Genomic DNA, 20516 nt, shown 5'->3' on the forward strand with positions numbered 1-20516 from the left:
AGTAACATTATTATTATTATTATTATTATTATTATTATTATTATTATTATTATTATTATTATTATTATTATTATTATTATTATTATTATTATTTAGAATTTGCTCTTCCTCGCACTGACTCAGACAGGTCTTGTGGCGACCATGGGTCAGGAAAGGGCTAGAAGTGGAAAGGAAGCGACCGTGGCCTTAATTACAGTAAGGTACAGCCCCAGCATTATCCATGTGTGAAAATGGGGAAACCATGGAAAACCAACAATGGAGTTCGAACTCACTATCCCCCGAATACAAGCCACGTGGCCACTTTCTCGATAATAACAATAATAATAATAATAATAATAATAATAATAATAATAATAATAATAAATAATAATAATAATAATAATAGTAATAACTCTTGGTGCCAATAAACCCTCATCTTAATATGTTCGTTGACTTTCAGTTTAATTAGATAATATATTTCCTATTGTTTTATTATTAAACCTTCGTCACCACTTTGATTACTAACGAAAATATGTTCATTACGTCATCAGAATTATTGTCCCGCTATCATTTTATTCTACTGGATGAGTCAAGGATATCAGTGACTTTCGACCTAGTTTACAAGGGAACGAGATACTGTACTGTAGTTCAGTTCGTCTAAATCAAAAGAGAACATTTCGGTGTGGTAGACGATTTATGGTGATCTTATGTGGAACTACACTTGAAAATTGCACATTAAATCACTACGATATACAAATATGATCGCCCAGACTATTAACGTCACACCGGCGTTCTGACTTGAATAGAGAGGACTTTCTGTGATGAATACTTCTATAACATTCGTTCAGTACTAGGGGACCATCCAAGAAAGTTGACCGACACAGTCTCAGGTAAGTTCTTGTCACTATAATTCCTATATTACATGACAAATTTCAATGAAATAAATGATGGTCGACAGGCGAAGGATCACTGTACCCAATGCGACTTTCAGTTGAAGGGTATGACGTCATTTAACGATGCGAGACAAGTTGTTTTATGTCGCTCGAACACAGATCTTCTGGCGACGATGGGATAGGAAAGGGCTAGTAGTGGGAAGGTAACGGCCGTGGCCTTAATTAAGAAAGCCTCAGCATTTGCATGGCATGAAAATGGGAAACCATGGAAAAACATCTTCAGGGCTGCCGACAGTAGAGTTCGAACCCATTATCTGCGGAATGCAAGCTCACAGCTGCACGCCCTTAACCTCAATGCCAACTCGCTCGGTCGTAGATCATTTTATGTGGCTGTTGCGTAAAGAACTATGGTGAATTAACATATTTTAATTTAAACGAATTTAATTAAAATAATGTTTATTCGTCGCGATGCAAATCATCCATGTTTGATACATGCATTTACGTTTTCTTGTTTGTTGTTCATGCCTTGCTGTGAAGGATATAATAGGTTCAGAGATTCAGAGGATCCCGGGTTCGATTCCCGGCTGGGTCTAGGATTTTAATCGCCTCTGATTAATTCTTCCGGCCCCGGGACTGGGTGTTTGTGTTTGTCCCAACACTTTCCTCTTCATACTCAGACAACACACTACACTAGCAACCACCAAAGAAACACGTAATAGTGATTACATCCATATAGGGTTGGCGTCAGGAAGGACATCCGGCCGTAAAAGAGGGCCGAAATCACATGTGCGACACAGTTCGCACACGTGACCCTACAGATACGGGTAAACCGGTAGAAGAAAGAAGAAGAAGACTATTGAATATATTTCCACCAAACGTCATATTTAGAGTCTACTCATCCAGGAGTAGGTTTTGATACGGATACCGCTTAAAAATCTCTGAATAGACTGGGGGTTTATAGGAAAAACTGAAGAGTTATTTAAATTTTCTGTTACACTATTGATTATATTTAAAATCTGTAGACTATATGTGAAACGCCCATTCGTTTTAATTAATTGTTTTACATAATTTCGCTTACTCTTTCGGCTTTACTCCAACCGGACGAGTTGGCCGTGAGGTTAGGGGCGCGCGGCTGAGCTTGCATCCGGGAGATAGTGGGTTCGAATCCCACCATCGGCAGCCCTGAAGATGGTTTTCCGTGGTTTCCCATTTTCACACCACGCAAATGCTGGGGCTGTACCTTAATTAAGGGCATGGCCGCTTCCTTCCGAACCCTAGGCCTTTCCTATCCCATCGTCACCAGAAGACCTATCTGTGTCGGTGCGACGTAAAGCCACTAGCAAAAATAAATTACTCCCAACTAATGTATCTAAACACCGAGGTAACACGAGGTAGAACTTTTTTCCTTTTGGTGTCCGTCTGTTTGTCTATCTATCAGTTTGCATATTACTAAAAGTGGGAAACTGCTGGGCTTATTTCAACCAAACTACATATTTGTATTCTTCTCATTCAGGATTGTGTTATCAGGTGCATATGATGTCATGGTATCGCATGGAGTTGGTATTTATAGGAAGATTATTCTCAAATATTTTCGTTAACATTAGGTCTATCAAAAGACTGCATACAACAAACGTTTGAGAATATGCCATTTCCGTTCCTTTATGCCATGTACGTATTTATCGTACGACTCGTAATAACACTGGTGATTACGAAAAATTGAATTTTTAGTCCAAGTCCCGTGAGACATGTTGTGCATGACACTTCAAGGTGGGTAACGGGAAATACTAAAGAGCCATTTTACTCTTTTCGATGGGACAGATATTAGGGAGGTATAATCAAAGTCAAAGCTCCGAGACAGTGGCCAAACATAAAATATGCAACCCGAGAACCATGGAGAATTTCGCACAACTTCGAACCATGGACTGTATCGTACAATAAATTTGGAAATCATCCACATTTTCTCTAGAATTTGTTCAGATAAATCATATTTCACGTTACTGCCACGCGCTTTCGTACGAAAATATAATTTTAACATGTCGCATTAAACTTGTGAATAGAGCCATGTTAGTTCGCATAAAATTCTAAAGGTAACAACATGTAACTCACTGCAAATTGCCGTGCGAAGAACGGGTACAAATGCTAGTATGTAATATTTGTCTATTGCAAAGGGATTAACCTATACATTAGTAAGTATTTTGATGCTGGCAGATTACTTGAGCTGGGAATGTAGAGACGCCATTTTTGTGTGTGGACAACCCGGTGCTGCAATCAGGTGGAGAAACAATTCAATTCAACAAGTGGCAAGAAAGCGGCCGTGCCATTTTACCGGTGTGAAAATGGGAAACCACGGAAAACTATCTTCAGAGCTGCCGACAGAGGGGCTTGAACGCATTATCTCCCGAATACTGGGTACTGGTCGCACTTAAGCGACTGCAGCTATCGAGCTCGGTGTTAAGTTTGGTGTTCCTTGATTCTTGATATCTCTGACTATCCGTGTTTGCATTAGTGACAAAAGGGGTTCAACCAATCAGAGACGATTTCTAATAAAAACAATCCGGAAAATAATTACAGTACGGTCATAGGCTATTCTGTAGTGTCATATTCTGTACAGTTTCAGTACGAAAAGAAGCCAATTACGTTATAGTATGAAATAAAACGACAAACAAAATTGCAACAGCGTAAAGCACCATTGCCAATTCTTTGCCATCGATCATAACAGTTCGTAACTTGCACACTGCTAGTAAAAATGTTACGCTCTTAGAGTCTTGAAGTCGACTGAATGATGTGGCAGACTTTACTCTAGCACGTCCTTTGTTCAGGGGGATGAATCTGCCTTCTGACTTTTAATGTAATCAAGAACATCGAAGCGTAAGTCTTTTAGTTCGAGGTGTTGAATATTCCGGGGGGAGCGGTAAGCATGTTTGTAGGAATTATAGTAGAAGCGCTTGTACATTTATTTACACGACACATTTATTTGGAGCGGGTACTGTAATCGAAAGTCAATGAACGATTGAACGCGTGAAAACAAGGAGAATAAGCCCGAACTTACCAACACTTTGAGCTGTAGAAGGTAGATAGAATGAAAAATCTCGAAGCGGCGTAATGGATTTATTTCGAAACGTAAAATGTCCAGGGGATATTTGAGACGAATCTGTTAACTTCCCATCCCGAGCGGCGTATTCGTGCATTAAAATTGTGGGTCTCACTCCGATATACCTTACCCTGCGTTTCCTTGTCACTAATCATGGTACAAGTTAAAAGTCTGTTCTTATCATATTATAAATTCTAACAGTGATAAAACAAAAACCAATGGCCGAAGGGCCATGGCCTACCAAGCGACCGCTGCCTAGCACGAAGGCCTGCAAATTGTGTGGTGTCATGTGCTCAGTACGACGAATCCTACCGGCCGTTATTCTTTCTATCTAGACCGGCACCGCCGTCAGATAGCTCCTCAATTGTAATCACGTAGGCTGCGTGAACCTCGAACTAGCCCTCAGATCCAGATAAAAATTCCTGACCTGGCCGTGAATCAAACCCGGAGCCTCCGAACAAGAGGCATGTACACTGCCCTTACACCGCGGTGTCTGCTATAATGGTGATCACTTTTTGAATTCCTTTGGTAATATCTAAAGCCATTTTTATTCGACTTGGCTATTTTATAAATTTGGTTTTTCAGTCTGACGCAACTAAGAAAGCAACAAAACATGCTAGAAAAGGGTCTGAAGTGTAATTGATCAGAAAATAATTTTTATAACTGCTTCGGCAGACTGAAGAACCTAACATTTATAAAAAATAAATCATCATCATCATCATCATCATCATCTGTTTACCCTCCAGGTTCGGCTTTTCCCTCGGACTCAGCGAGGGATCCCACCTCTACCGCCTCAAGGGCAGTGTCCTGGAGCTTCAGACTCTTGGTCGGGGATACAACTGGGGAGTATGACCAGTACCTCGCCCAGGCGGCCTCACCTGCTATGGTGAACAGGGGCCTTGTGGGGGGATGGGAAGATTGGAAGGGATAGGCAAGGATGAGGGGAGGAAGCAGCCGTGGCCTTAAGTTAGGTACCATCCCGGCATTCGCCTGGAGGAGAAGTGGGAAACCACGGAAAACCACTTCCAGGATGGCTGAGGTGGGAATCGAACCCACCTCTACTCAGTTGACCTCCCGAGGCTGAGTGGACCCCGTTCCAGCCCTCGTACCACTTTTCAAATTTCGTGGCAGAGCCGGGAATCGAACCCGGACCCCCGGGGGTGGCAGCTAATCACGCTAACCACTACACCACAGAGGCGGCATAAAAATAAATAAAAAGTAAAAAAGACACTTTTTGAAGTGTAACTCCTGTCTCCCGTAGAACATCTTCCTGTAAAAAAAAAGCATATATTTTTCAAGCCAGCCAAAGAGAAAATATCTATCGTTCACTTTTGTACAAGGTTTCCAATTAGCAGTTGATAGTTCGCATGTGAACTGCACGTTCTATAGCGCATTAGCCGATATCAACATCATTGTGCTTTTCCGACCTCGAAGTGCAATGCGTTCCTCATGAGATCTGGGTTCAGCACTGTGCCAATTGACGAATTCAAAAATCTCGAGCTGGTTGCAGGAGGAGATAATATTCTAATGGCCATGTTTCAGGTGTGAAGATCATCATGACTGACACCGTGACGGTGGATGTAGCTCAGGGTACACTGAGGGGAAGGAAGACCAGCTCCAAGAGTGGAGGCACGTACTATAGCTTTCAAGGTATCCCGTACGCCAAGCCTCCTACCGGACATCTACGTTTTAAGGTAAAACCTACCGCTGTTTATCTTCTAAGGCGTGCGATTATCGCAATAAGGATAGTGTAAGTTGCTAACTTGCGGAGAGAAACAAGTATTTATTATGGTGAAATTAAATTGCATTAAATTAATGATTTGGAGAAGAAAGATTTAGCTTTACCATTTAAGTGGAAGGTTTAGCTATTGGTCCATTTTACATTGTGAAAGTCAGGTATATGAAGTAATTGCTTTTCGGTATGGGCTTGTCAACTGCAAGAATATGAAATATATTTCTAATTGGTCGAACAAAAATAATTATAATATGAAAAAAAAGCGAAGACGCGAATACTGAAGAAAGAGAAACACAGAATGGCACGTTTCGTTCAATGAAGGTAATATCTTCAGTTTCTTCAACTGACATCAAATCAAGATAAAAATATTGGGTTAAGAATTCGCAAGACAAACATTATCCCACGGCCTATAATTCAAAATGATGCGGAACGTTGTTTGTCGGAATACTGACGATGAGTTTTGACTTAACGGGCCAAAAACTGAGTCATCGTGTGTCAAATAAAACAAGAATGGACTTACTCACCGTCCAGACAACGACATTTTTGCAAATGAATACATGCCATTTTTCAGCGAATCCGTAATTATAGAAGTTATTTGCTTGGAGAATATTACTTTACGACAAGTACGCATCCCCCATTGAATACATCACGGTGATTGCTTCTTCAGAATCACTTAACACCGATCACTAAGGAATAAATTTTGAAATGTCTACTCTATCATTATAAAGCTTGTGATATTCACTAGCGAAAATTGAAGTTATAACACCATGCAGCCTACAACGCCCCAAGTGTGTATGGTCGAGTGACTGCTTCTCAACGAGAAGAGTCGTTTGTTACATGTGTTTTAAGAATTATAATTCACCTTTTTCAGATTAAGATTGGGAAAAGTGAGGTCAGATGACGTACGATCGTGCGAAATAAAAGCCACATCCATCACAGTGAGAACGTGATGCTTAGTGAAGGAAGACATAGCTTTCAAGCGTGTCATTCTGGTACCGTTATCTACCTCTATTTGAAACCACTGTCCGGCTCCATGGCTAAATAGTTAGCGTGCTGGCCTTTGGCCACAGGAGTCCCGAGTTCGATTCCCGGCAGAATCGGGAATTTTAACCATAGTTGCTTAATTGCCCTGGCAAGGGGACTGGGTATATGTGTCATCTTCATCATCATTTCATCCTCATCAAGACGCGCAGGTCGCCTACGGGAGTCAAATAAAAAGTCCTGAACCTGGTGAGCCGAAGTCCTCGGACACATTCTGTCACTAAAAGCCATACGCTATTTCATTTGAAACCACTCCAATATTTGTTCAGAGACAGACTGACAAAAACTTGTTGCCTTTTCACTTTTCATTTTTTTACGGGCGAGTTGGCCGTGCGGCTGTGTGCTTGCATCCTGGAGATAGTGGGTTCGAATCCCACTGTCGGCTGCCCTGAAGATGGTTTTCCGTGGTTTCCCATTTTTACACCAGGCAAATGCTGGGGCTGTACCTTAATTAAGGCCCCGACCGCTTCCTTCCAACTCCTAGGCCTTTCCTATCCCACCGTCGCCATAAGACCTATCTGTGTCGGTGCGACGTAAAGCCACTAGCAAAAAAACTTTTAATTTTTCCGTAAAGAAGAGTAAATAATGTCTAAGTAATGCAGGTGTACGGACTGTGAGTCTAAGCAGGCATTAACGAGTATGAGGGAGGAGTTGGAGAATTTGAGGGAGAAAATTAGGCTCCTCATGGAGGACGGGAAGGAAGGCAGGTCTCCCTCAAACAATGTACATGATACGGCAAGTAGAAGAGGCATGGGGAGGAAAGGCGAAAATTTAGAAGACAGGTGGTCTAATGTTTTAAGGAGAAGGAAATTCAGAGCAAAGGACTATATTCAGGGGCATGATCCAGGACTGGCATCGGTGAGAAATGAGTATGAGTCACTGCAGTTAGAGTCCGACTCGTTGGCTGAATGGTCAGCGTACTGGCCTTCGGTTCAGAGGGTCCCGGGTTCAATTCCCGGCCGGGTCGGGGATTTTATCCTTCATTGATTAATTCCAATGGCTCGGGGGCTGGGTGTTTGTGCTGTCCCCAACATCCCTGCAACTCACACACCACACATAACACTATCCTCTACCACAATAACACGCAGTTACCTACACATGGCAGATGCCGCCCACCCTCATCGGAGGGTCTGCCATACAAGGGCTGCACCCGGCTAGAAATAGCCACACGAAATTTTAAAAAAAATACTGCAGTTTGAGCAGCAGAAGGAATAGGGAACTGTTGGAGAGGAGGGGAGAAGTAGGAAGAAAGGAAATGATAGGAAAGGCAAGTGTAGAGTGGACCAGAAACTCTTATTACGATTGCTGAAGGCTGCAATTAATGTAGAGTTAAACTAGTTTTAATTCTTCGAGATTTTTAACCTAAAAATGAACTATAATGCTGAATAGTTCATGAACTCATTGAGGTCACACTGGTATACTCTTAGTCAAGGACGAACTCTGTGGAAGGCATAAACACTACAGTTACTTTCACTGTTTAATATTCAATCAGTTTTTTGTTGTACACAAAATATGTGTTATGTGAATGAAGCTTTCATATCTGATCCAATCTCCATTATCAGGATTGTTGCAATTTATGACCACATGCATCTTAAGATCGTTGAAGAGAATCCTCTCCTGTTGTCGCTGAGTATTGTCTTGTAGTGAGAAAAACTTATTTCAACATCACGCGATGTACCGGAAGCATACTTGACTAGAGGTGAATGGTGATAGATTGAACCGTTAACACCCCATCAAGAAGCATACACAACTATCAACTAGGGCTACATATACCAGAGAAACATAGTCTATCGCCATTCATACACTCAGCTGTACAGTACACACGTCAGTCGGTCGCTTTTAACAGGTGATCTCAGCAAGATCTCTTGAATTTAGTTAATGAATAATCACTGTCTTAATCTCGGATTGCGTCACGTTAGTATATTAGGTTCCTAAGTTATACAGGAGAGGCGCATATAAATAATGTATTTAGTAAATGATTACATCCTACGTTTCGGGAATAATGTAACGAGGTAAACGCGTCTCTATTATTGCTACTCTGTGGATCAGTGGTGGAGTGTCGGTCTTCGGATCCCAAGATACTCGGTTCAAGCCCGGCACAAGTAGTCGGATTTTCGAAGGGCGGAAAATTTCCCATTCGATACTCCATATCGTACGATGTCGGCATGTAAAAGAACTCTGATAACACTTTTGGCGTTTATCCCAAAAAATAGTTAAAACTCAGCCTTAGATGCTTAAGAGAGATTCGGTTAACTCTGCTATCCAGCAGGCCTAGAGTGAAAGAGAACGCCGAAATTGACGAGCAGGCAGTCACATGGCGTGAAATTAAAGTGCTTGCACATGGTAGCTGAGGCCATACGATTATTATTATGTATTATTGCTACTTGGATTCAGATTGTGTCGGTTTTTGTAGTGTTGGTAGTTTCTTACGTAAAGAAGATGGCAGCAGTAATGAATTATACATACATACATACATACATACATACATACATACATACATACATACATACATACATAGCATGTGGCTCTGAATTATTTGTTTTAAAAGTGCAAATTTTATATTATTTCATAACAGTAAGTCCAAATGAGGGACATTCTAATTACATACTTCAATTTCTTACAGGTAGCAGAACCTCCCGAGCCGTGGGTCGGAGTTCGAGATGCTTTACAACACGGTGGAAGCTGTACACAATACAATGTCTACTTTAATCAATATGAAGGGGTAGAAGACTGTCTTTATCTCAATGTCTATTCACCAAAGGTAAGTTAAATATGATCACTTTACTGTGCAAGTCCAGTAAATTTGCACAGTGTGAGTACTGATACGTCTCTTCAGCGATTTCACTAGTATAGTCCATGACACTGACTGGCTCAGATGTCTGATTGCTGCCATTTTCAGCTAATATTGGTGTGTTCGATTCAGTCTCACTGCGGGGGTATTTGAAGGTGGTCAAATACACAAGCTTCGTGTCGACAGATTTACAGTTATGATTGTTGCCTTCCCAGTCCTAGTCTCCTCGTACTCATCCACATATGCATAGCGCGACGTTGAATCACTAGTAAACGTATTATTATTATTATTATTATTATTATTATTATTATTGTAACGGGTGGTTCACCTGCCCCGTTCATTTAAATCAAGTGCCTGGAAGAACGCTTTCTACCATCCTAAAGTTACAACTACTAATACAAGAACTTTGGACTTTTCTCTACAAATGTCTCTATCAAAACTTTTGTTATGGCCTCTGGTGGGAAAAGGGACTATTAAGATTGAAAAGTAATTTGTTACTTTAAGGTTTACTAAACTGAATCGTTTAATCCTTGTTTTTGGTATGCTCAAGTTTAGGACACTTCTATCTCTGTCCGCCAACTTCAAATATGGACCAGTAGGAAATATTGTAGTCCGCCTCTGTGGTGTAGTGGTTAGCGTGATTAGCTGCCACCCCCGGAGGTCCGGGTTCGATTCCCGGCTCTGCCACGAAATTTGAAAAGTGGTACGAGGGCTGGAACGGGGTCCACTCAGCCTCGGGAGGTCGACTGAGTAGAGGTGGGTTCGATTCCCACCTCAGCCATCCTCGAAGTGGTTTTCCGTGGTTTCCCACTTCTCCTCCAGGCAAATGCCGGGATGGTACCTTACTTAAGGCCACGGCCGCTTCCTTCCCTCTTCCTTGTCTATCCCTTCCAATCTTCCCATCCCTCCACAAGGCCCCTGTTCAGCATAGCAGGTGAGGCCGCCTGGGCGAGGTACTGGTCATTCTCCCCAGTTGTATCCCCGAACCAAAGTCTGAAACTCCAGGACACTGCCCTTAAGGCGGTAAAGGTGGGATCCCTCGCCGAGTCCGAGGGAAAAGCCAACCCTGGAGGGTAAAGAGATTAAGATAGATAGAAGAAGGAAATATTGTATATGTATTTTCCTCCCCAATAACTTATATCTTGTATCTATTTAATTACCCAGTCGTAATTAGGGGTGTGTCAGGCCTTAGCGCAGAGTTTTCTGGATCTTTCCTCTCGGGTATAAAAACTGGCACATTTTTCGACCAGGTGGTCTTATTCATCGCTCCAGTTTAGTGGGTGTGGTTATAAAGGAGGCGGAGAGCCTCGTCCATCATCGAGTAGAGTAGCATCTCAGGGTAATGGCAGTCCTATAGAAATGATAGTCTTTGAAAGCTAGCCCGAGGGGAAGGTTTCCAAACTTTACTCATGTAACTTTAATTTTCTAAAATGTAACTTTCAAACTAGTCAATAGAACTTAGCCGAAATCAGGGAATAGAGAGTGTGATACCCTCTCGAGTTCCCTATCAACTTGACTTTGAAGTGACTATGATTTTGTAACCGTTTTCTGCCTGTAAGCCAACGGCCGTAGCCGTGTTGAAACACCGGATCCCGTGAGATCTCCGAAGTTAAGCAACATTGGGCGTGGTCAGGAGTTGGATGGGTTGCCACGCGCTGTTGGTGGGGGTAAGGGAATGGAGGAGCGGAAAGGAACTGGCCACCCTACCGCACGTAAACTCCGGCTCAGTAGCACCTATGCGGAGGTTCAGACCTGCCTTCGGGCAGAATAACCCTTACCTTACCTTCTGTCTGTAACTTTTGTAACTTAAATTTTCTCCATCTAGTCACCTCAGTATTATAGGCTTAGCCTCTTTAACTTCGGGCCAGAAGCCCACATAGGGTTTTACTCTTTTAATTGCAAATTTCAAGGAGTGCAAGTATCCGCCTCCATATCACGTTGATTTTGGGACAGTAACTTTAGCCTGTTGTTTTGCGCAAAGGCCCGGTAGAATGGGGTTTTAATACCCCTGTAAAATTCAATTTCATTTTTTTTTTCTTATGTTAAGATGTTAGACTGTTGAGTGTCTAAGATATTGCATACTGTTGAAATTTGTCAAATGTAGGTTGAGCCCTTGATAGGCCTGGAAATTTCTGGAAATAGATTCCTCAGTGTAAAATTTATAGAGCATTGATGCTCTTTCTATTCATGTAAAGGTGTTGGTGTAAATATTGAATAGTGCCTTTGGAAGGCCGTAACGTTGTAATGTTTGGAGAGTAGTCTCCTAGTTAATTTTGTGGAGCAAAAGGTGCTCTTGAAACATTGGATTCTTTGAATACTCTGGCTTCTTGTGAAGTAAAAGGAATTGGGAGGTTCGTCTCCTTGACTGTTTTATGAAAGGAGCAGCAGCGCTCGTGGAAAGTGTATAATTAAGGAGCTTCAAGCTCAAGTTTGTTAATCAATTGTTTAATTAATCGTTATTCGAGATTCTAAAATAGTTACCCCATCATATGAACTTCTGTACCTAAACTGTAATTTTTGAAAAGAAACCAAAAGATAACCGAGGAAAGAAATATCTCTAATTTTAAAGTTTTCAATTAATCTTTTCATTGTCTTAGATAGACCCATTCATGTCCGCACCTTCTTTCACCTCTGTCCACTACGGTCTCCCCGTAGCGATTATTATTATTATTATTATTATTATTATTATTATTATTATTATTACCGAGCTAGATAGCTGTAGTCGCTTAAGTGCGGCCAGTATCCAGTACTCGGGAGATCATGGGTTCGAACCCCACTGTCGGCATCCCTGAAGATGGTTTTTCGTGGTTTCCCAATTTCACACCAGGCAAATGCTGGGCTGTGCCTTAATTAAGGCTACGGCCATTTCTTTCCCACTGCTATCCCTTTCCTGCCCGTCGTCGCCGTAAAACCTATCTCTGTCGGTGCGACGTAAAGCAACTTGTAAAAAAATATTATTATTGTTGTTACTATTATTATTATTATTATTATTATTATTATTATACTGTATTATTATTAGTTGCAGCCCCGCGATCTAAGGTTAGCGTGGCTGTCTCTTATCCAGATATCCTCGGTTTGATTCCCGGCCAGGTCAGAGAAAAAGAGAAATAAATTACTTCAAGATAAGTAATGTACATTCGGCAGAGTACATAAGGAAGGAAGCAAGCGTGGGAAGAGGTGTTTCAAATAAAGATGTAATAATAATAATAATAATAATAATAATAATAATAATAATAATAATAATAATAATAATAATAATAATAATAATAATAATAATAATAATAATCATAATAATCATAAATACAGAAATATACGACCAGCGGAATTGAATTTTTAAAACCTAATGAATATTCAATTTTCACGGCCGCATTATAGTCGAAAAAAAGACCCGACTCATTGGCTGAATGGTCAGCGTTGAGAGCTTCGGTTCAGAGGGGACTGGACCCAACACTTTCCTCTTCGTATTTAGACAACACACTACACTACCAACCACTACAGATATACGCAATAGTGTTTATATCCCTCCATATAGGGTTGGTGTCAGGAAGGGCATCGGGCCGTAAAACGGAACCAAATCCACATGTGTTACACAGTTCTTACCCGCGACCCCACAGGTGTGGGGAAAGCGGTAGAAAAGAAGAATAAGAATTATAGTCGAAATAAACTTTTAACGAAGCGTTGATCGAGATCGAATCAGCTTACGTGGTTACACTGAGGAGCTATCTGTAGGTGGGATAGTGGCCTAGGTCTAGAAAGCCAAGAATAACGTCCGAAGTGATTCGTCGCGCTGACCACGTGGCACCTCGTAACCTGCAGGCCTCTGGGCTGAGCATTGGTCGCTTAGTAGTCCAAAACCCTTCACAGCTGTTGTGGCATGGGGCAATTAATAATATAATATAATATAATATAATATAATATAATATAATATAATATAATATAATATAATATAATATAATATAATATAATATAATATAATATAATTATTATTATTATTATTATTATTATTATTATTATTATTATTATTATTATTATTATTATTATTATTATTATTAGCCCGCCTGGAGGCCATGATCGGTAAAACATCAACTCCTTAACGGTCTCATATGGAGTGAAAGCATATGACGCTGTTGATTGTGATTCGCCTGTCGGATGGGTATGTAAGCTCTTGATGTTATTCGACATGAGAAGGCTATGCGCTGTAAGGGTTCAATTAAGCTTCGTGGTACTGAAGGGGCTCAAGGAGGTGTGTTTATGATACTTCTATGGCCATACTCTTTGGACACAGTTGTTAGAGAAAAAAAGAAATAGAAATTAAATTACTTCGAGGTAAATAATATAAATTCAGCAGAGTATATAAGGAAGGAAGTTGGGAAGAGGTTGTTCAAATAAGGAGGTAATAATAATAATAATAATAATAATAATAATAATAATATAAAGGCATACTGAAGCCAATTTAAGTAAAGGGACAGTAAATCTCCACAACCATAAGAAATGCAAAAATAGGGGACGATATCCCGGATGGTGTAAATATTCAGTGGTAAGGCATATTTTCGATCATTCAAGTTGTAAAAGTGTGAACACAATATTTCCATAAATAATAAACTGGCCGCGTGGTTTGGGTCACGTAGCTATCAGGTTGCATTCGGGAGATAGTGGGTTGGAACCCCACTGTCGGCAGTCCTGAAGATGCTTTCCCGTGGTTTCCCATTTTCACACCAGGCAAATAGTGGGGCTGTAGGCTACCTTAATTAAGGCCATCGTCACTTCCTTCCCATTCCTAGCCCTAAGTCGGTGCGATGTAAAGCAAATTTGTAAAAACAAAACGAAACAAAACATTCGTCATATAGAAACATAGCGAGACTAGAGGCAAAAAGCAGAATTACACGACCAGCGGAATCCAATGTTTAAAACCTATTGAATATTGAATATTCACGACCGCATTGTAGTCGAAATAATCTTTTAACGTAGCCTGTTAGGTCGTGCTCAGTCAGTGCGTGCGCTTCAGCGACAGGAGTGTTGCGCTTACGTCCCAGGATGTGAACGTTCATTTGAATATTATGGTAATAGTGTTATTCTTTTATATATAGTGAATAGACATCCAGGTAATTTTCAATATAACTTAAGTTGTAAGAAATTAGTTATTTCTGTTCCTTTTAGGTATACTCACTACGGGCGGCCGTACCTTATGTGCTGAAGTGCTGCAGGACATTGTCTATTTAAAAATAAATTGCTTTAATTATATTATCTACAATCAAATACAGAGCACTGAAAAAGACTTCAGCTAAGAACAGGATATCATTCAACTCCCATCACAACCAGATAACTAGTCGTGCGCTCCACGCCGGGTGCTGTGCAGATCACAGTTCAGAAAGAATTTGTAAGATTGTTGCCAGAAGGTAGGAACTCTGCCTTTTGCGTATGTGTGCCCAACTTTTCCGATGTGCTCTGGAAAGAACAGCCAAGACATCGCTTCATAGCGATTCTGCGTTCGACCATAGAAAGGCAGCACTGGTCACACTAGAATTTCGACCGAGATGAGGACGTGGCAGATAGCGCCCTCAGGATTCAAGGGTAGTATTGAGCGGGGATCGCTCAAAGCAAACGGAAAAAAAAAAAATACTGTAAAGGAATCCATCAGCTGTTCCCGCCAGGTCTTTTAATACTCCCAACTTGCCTAATTCAAAATAAATTTAATAATTCCGTCTACAATAAAATATAGTGTAATGAAAAAGACTTCAGCCGAAGAACAGGAAATCATTCAATCATTTGTAAATCGATGAACTATAAAATTTATACCTTTGTGTTGTCAAAATAAGGAAATAATATTGTGATTTTCTTTTATTACAAAATGTCTAGTTTTTAATTTTCACTATAGCAACATGACATGTAATTTTGCATTACGGCGTTACTGGTTTTTTTATTTCAATGCTTTTGGTAAGTTGAGAAGTTCTGTATGTGCACGCTCACGCCAAATGTTTCTGAGTTCGTGAATGTTTTGTCATTGCAGGTGTTTTTGTGTGTTTAATTAGTTTTCTATGAGGAATGTGTATATGTTTTGGGGTTGTTTGAGTGTTCGTTTAGTAGGGAAAACTCAGTGCAGAGCACTGCATTTTCAACCAGAACTCTGGAAGAAAAAACTAAGGTAAAGAAGTTAGGTAAACCTACCCCAGACTTAGATAATGCTCAGAAAGCCACCTCTAACAAATATGCATACACTACAGAACGTAATAGAAAAGTGAATGAAAACGATTGGATGTGCGGATACAAGATTAGAAATTCCCTTTTCTGTTTTCCGTGTTTGTGTTTTGGCAATTGTGATTCTTCGGGAACAGTGAATGTCAAAAATGTTAAGCATCTAAACGCTTTAATTAAGAAGCATAATTAGATTGAGAAACACGTTAATAATTCTTTAAACTTAAGTGCTTTAGGAATGGTTAACATTGCAACATTATTAAGCCGTGCTTATCATGAAGAAAAAGAAAAGCATAATCAACAAATGGAAAAGAACAAGTATGTGCTTTCAAGAATTTATAAACTGCATTAAGTTTTGCGGTGCGTTTGAATTAGTTTGAAGGGGACACGACGAAAGTGGTAGTTCCGACAATCCTGGTGTTTTCTTGGACCTAGTAGATTTAATTTCGAGCACAGACAGTGCAGTAAAGGAGCACGGTTTCCAAAGGAACCTCAAAAACCATCCAGAGCGAGCTGTAGGACTGCATGCTAGAAACTAGCAGAAAAGTTATAGCAGACGAATACACCAAGCAGATTTTGTTAGTGTAATGGCCGATAAAACTACCGATGTTTAAGGTCAGGCGCAGTTAATGTTGATATTTCGGTATGAGAAAGATGGTATTCCATACAAACGATTTTGGTGCTTCTTTAAACCAGAAGGTCAGGATGCGGATGTTCTTGCATTATGTATTTTAAGTGAAATGAACAACAAGTTTAAAAGTATACCGCACAAAGTTATTGCGCAGACATACGACGGGGCATCAGTAATGAGTGGTGGTAAAGGTGGAGTGCAAGCAAAGATAAAAGCCTACTATCCCAAAGCACATTACATCCACTGCTATGCACACCACCTCAATCTGACAATGGAACATGCTGCTTCGCAGAATCAGTCGGCTAGGGTGTTCTTAGCTCACCTTTCAGCGTTCCCTGTTTTCTTTTCAAGGTCGCCGCAACGGATGTCTGCTTTAGAAGCAGTGGCAGTTCGAAGAATTCCAACAGGACCAGCGACTAGATGGAATTTTAGGTCGCACACCGTAAGTGTGGTGTACGAACAAAGTGAATCCATAAGGGAGCGTTTATTAATGTTGGAGAAAACCCCACCGTATAAAACTTGCCTTGAAGGAAACGGGCTTCGTCACAGCTTAGAAAACGAGGATTTCATCTATTGGCTATCAGTTTTTCATAAATTGATGCTACATGTGGGCATCATGTACAACCAGTTGCGTCAACGACAGCAAATGCTGTAAAAATAATGTCTGCCGTGTCACATTTCATTCAAGTGGTAAACAACATTAGGGAATCAGTTGGAAATATTGCCAATACTTCTGAAGAAACGTGTGCTTCAGAAAACAAGCGCAGAAAGGTATCATGTCGGCGTACTGGTGCCAAGAAACTGTGGTACAGATTAATACCTGAGTCCCGTGATCGCTTCCATACCTTGGATCATCTGGAAGCAGCAATATTGTTAGAGTCCACCACCAGCTTTGAAAGATTCCCGAAAATGTTTGCGGATAAAGAATTTGATGTGACTGTCCAGACCTATAAAATCGTGGAAAAAAGGCTCAGAACAGAACTGTCGATCTGTACTGCAGTCCTGATTTTAAGAATATTGGTGGGACAGCCCCACTTCTGCAGTTCACAATTTCTAGTAATCTTCAAGGTACATTCTGCCAAATAACTATCCTTCTGAGGATATTAGTAACAACACCCATGATTACTACAGAGTCTGAGAGATGTTTCTCATCACTCATTACTGAAGAGGATCAAGACCTTCCTGCGGAACATCATGTCACAAGAAAGACTAAGCGCCCTCACAGTGCTCTCCACTGAGAAGAAGATGGTCTTCAGCATGGAGTGGTTCAACGCCAAGGTGATTGTCAAATCCTGCAGAAAGAAGGAGCGACGTATGGAATTCATTTATCGTCACTGAGTGAGTGTTTCTACATGTTTCTAAATATTTTTATTTTTTGATGGGGAATGGGTTACAGCACAAAACTGATTTAATGCACCAGCCGCCACTGATACTGACCCGATACAATAAAGAGTTTACTGGTATCTCAAAATATTTGTTTACTCTACACAATGAATTACAATTTTTACTATTATACTTTAAGAGGGGCACTCTTTGGAAATATTCCTAATAAGGACTAAAGCGGATAAGCAATGGCTTCTTCTTGCTTGAGTTTAAATGATCTGATAAACTCATCAACAATCCAGTCATGTTTACCTGGAGTAAGATTAGTTATACTACTTATTTGAAGACGTGATGTATATCTACTTGTTATTTCATTTACAGTGTAGTAGCTGGATTGTAAATATCGGTGTCCCCAATAGCGATTAAATTCGCTAGCTATTTTCTACTTTTCTTAGTGGAAATTCTGTCATCACCATACAAGAAATTGGAAATCGTAGCTTGCGCCCTTCAGTCTGGTATATTTGTAAATTGTAACACGAAATTTGTATCATGTCAGTTTTTTAATGTAAAAATATAGGAGAATAAAACCAAGTCTAGGAATGTTGAGTGCAGTATAAATCAAGGTCTCTTTTCCTTGCAGTTATGGTGTCCTTTTTATACTGTACGCCAATCAACAATTCCTTGAATGGTACTAGAAGAACTTCGTAGTCACAATCGAACATCACTGCGCCTGTCCCGTGCCGAGTATGTTTGCTCTCTCGCTTGACTGTGACGTACGCTTGGTACGTAGGCTGCCCGCATTTCAGACAAGCGAGACTGGTTGCACTGGCTAGCCTCAACGGGGGCCTAACCTTGATCAGAGATGGAGAATCGGTAAAGAGTTTGATCACGGTCCCAAGCAGTCATTTTTTCTTCACAACTTGCTCTACGTCGCACCGACACAGGGAGGTCTTATGGCGACGATAGGATAGGCTTAGAAGTGGAAAGAAAGCGGCCGGGGCCTTAATTAAGGTGCAGCCCCAGCATTTGCCTGGTGTGAAAATGGGGAAACCAGGGCAAACTATCTTCAGGGCTGCCGACAGTGGGAATTGAACCCACCATCTCCCGGATATAAGCTTACAGCTGCGCGCGCCTTACCGCACGGCCAACTCGTCCGGTCCCAAGCAGTCCAGGAATCCTAATGGTGCGTTAGGTCACCATCATTAACAATTCCACCCGAAATACAGTAATTGTGTTAACGGAAGAAAACTACGTTTCAAATTGACGATCTGTATATATATATATATATATATATGGCTCAGATCATTAAAATTTTACTTTTTCCCTGGAACTGCATACTTTCACTCCATTCCTCTTTTATTGACAGGGTACACAGAAATACAATGGAACCCGATATTGCCAGTTGAACAGGATTGGGTGTCCTCTGGTCTTACAGGGTGGTGGTAGTGGTGGTTATTGTTTTAAAAGGAAATACAACTAGGCAACCATCCTCTATACAACACTAATCAGAGGGGAAGAAATGGAAGGAATCCGACACTTCGAAAAATGAAGATATTGATCTAAGAAAGACAAGGGGTACGAAGGGCGTCAAAATGAAAGACTCCCTAGCCTTCGCAAACCTAACAGCTTCGGGGTCGGAAAAAGCAAGATTTGACCAAGAGAGGTCGAATAGGATAGGTGAAAGTGAGGAGCCTGGCACAAGTAAGTGGAAGCAATGCCAGGACTCAGCTAAGGGCCCCGTGGTCACCAAGCCACGCTCCAAAGTTCAGATCCACTGAGCCCCTTTTAGTCGCCTCTTACGACAGGCAGGGGATACCGTGGGTGTTATTCTACCGCCCCAACCCACAGGGGTCCGGTCTTATAGGAGATAAATATGTGGTCTAATATCTAACTTCTTTTAGCCGTATAATAGTTGCAAACAAGCCTCTACATTCTAATTCGGCTCAAATACCAGGGTCTTATTGTAAAATTTGGCCGATTGTGTGGCACATGGGAGAGGTCGTGTTTTTCTGAGCGTTACTATACATTTAAAAATCAAGCAGCTTTGCTATGCATTTCTATTGGAAATATATTGAGATCAAGTATTAAGATCAAGTATTACACTCTTATTTATCTCAGTTTTATGGAAAGAAACGGTGCGGTTTTTTAAAGTCGTCGTATCTTTACCTCCAATGGCCTTGCTTGTGAGACGAGATGAGTCCAGTATTTCTTTCATTTACTTGTGTCATGCGCCTTACATGCAAGGTGCGTAAAAATTCAATACTCAAAATTCTAGGGATGGTAGAAGAGACAAAACCATATATTTATTTTATTAAAGAACCATGTATCCGCTTCTGTAGTGTAGTGGTTAGTGTGATTAGCTGCCACCCCCAGAGGCCCGGGTTCGATTCCCAACTCTGCCACGAAATTTGAAAAGTGGTACGAGGGTTGGAACGGGATCCACTCAGCCTCGGGAGGTCAACTGAGTAGAAGTGGGCTCGATTCCCACCTCAGCCATTCTGGAAGTGGTTTTCTGTCGTTTCCCACTTCTCCTCTAGGTAAATGCCGGGATGGTAACTAACTTAAGGCCATGGCCGCTTCCTTCCCTCCTCCTTGTCTATCCCTTCCAATCTTCCCATCCCCAACAAGGCTCCTGTTCAGCACAGCAGGTGAGGCTGCCTGTACGAGGCACTGGTCATCCTCCCTAGTTGTATCCCCAGACCCAATGTCTGACGCTCCAGGACACTGCCCTTGAGGCGGTAGAAGTGGGATCCCTCTCTGAGTCCGAGGGAAAAACCAACCCTGGAGGGTAAGCAGATTAAGAATGATGAAAGAAATAACTATGTCCGACTTATTGGCTG

The 20516-nt window shown here is 41.1% G+C and overlaps 1 protein-coding gene across 2 annotated transcripts in view; it reads left to right on the top strand.

Moving 5' to 3' along the window:
* The first annotated feature begins 607 nt into the window (after positions 1-607).
* LOC136877302 (juvenile hormone esterase) overlaps positions 608-20516 on the top strand; it is a 71875-nt gene continuing 51966 nt past the window's right edge. The window contains exons 1-3 of one of the 2 annotated variants that reach the window (XM_067151232.2): positions 608-869; positions 5506-5657; positions 9363-9500. In XM_067151232.2, coding sequence (XP_067007333.2) covers positions 5520-5657; positions 9363-9500 — 276 coding nt within the window. In that variant the 5' untranslated portion in view covers positions 608-869; positions 5506-5519. The remainder of the gene's footprint in view (positions 870-5505; positions 5658-9362; positions 9501-20516) is intronic. The other variant, XM_068228607.1, reaches the window with a different exon arrangement.

Source organism: Anabrus simplex, chromosome 7 (genome assembly GCF_040414725.1).
Source record: "Anabrus simplex isolate iqAnaSimp1 chromosome 7, ASM4041472v1, whole genome shotgun sequence".
Taxonomy (NCBI): Eukaryota; Metazoa; Arthropoda; class Insecta; order Orthoptera; family Tettigoniidae; genus Anabrus; species Anabrus simplex.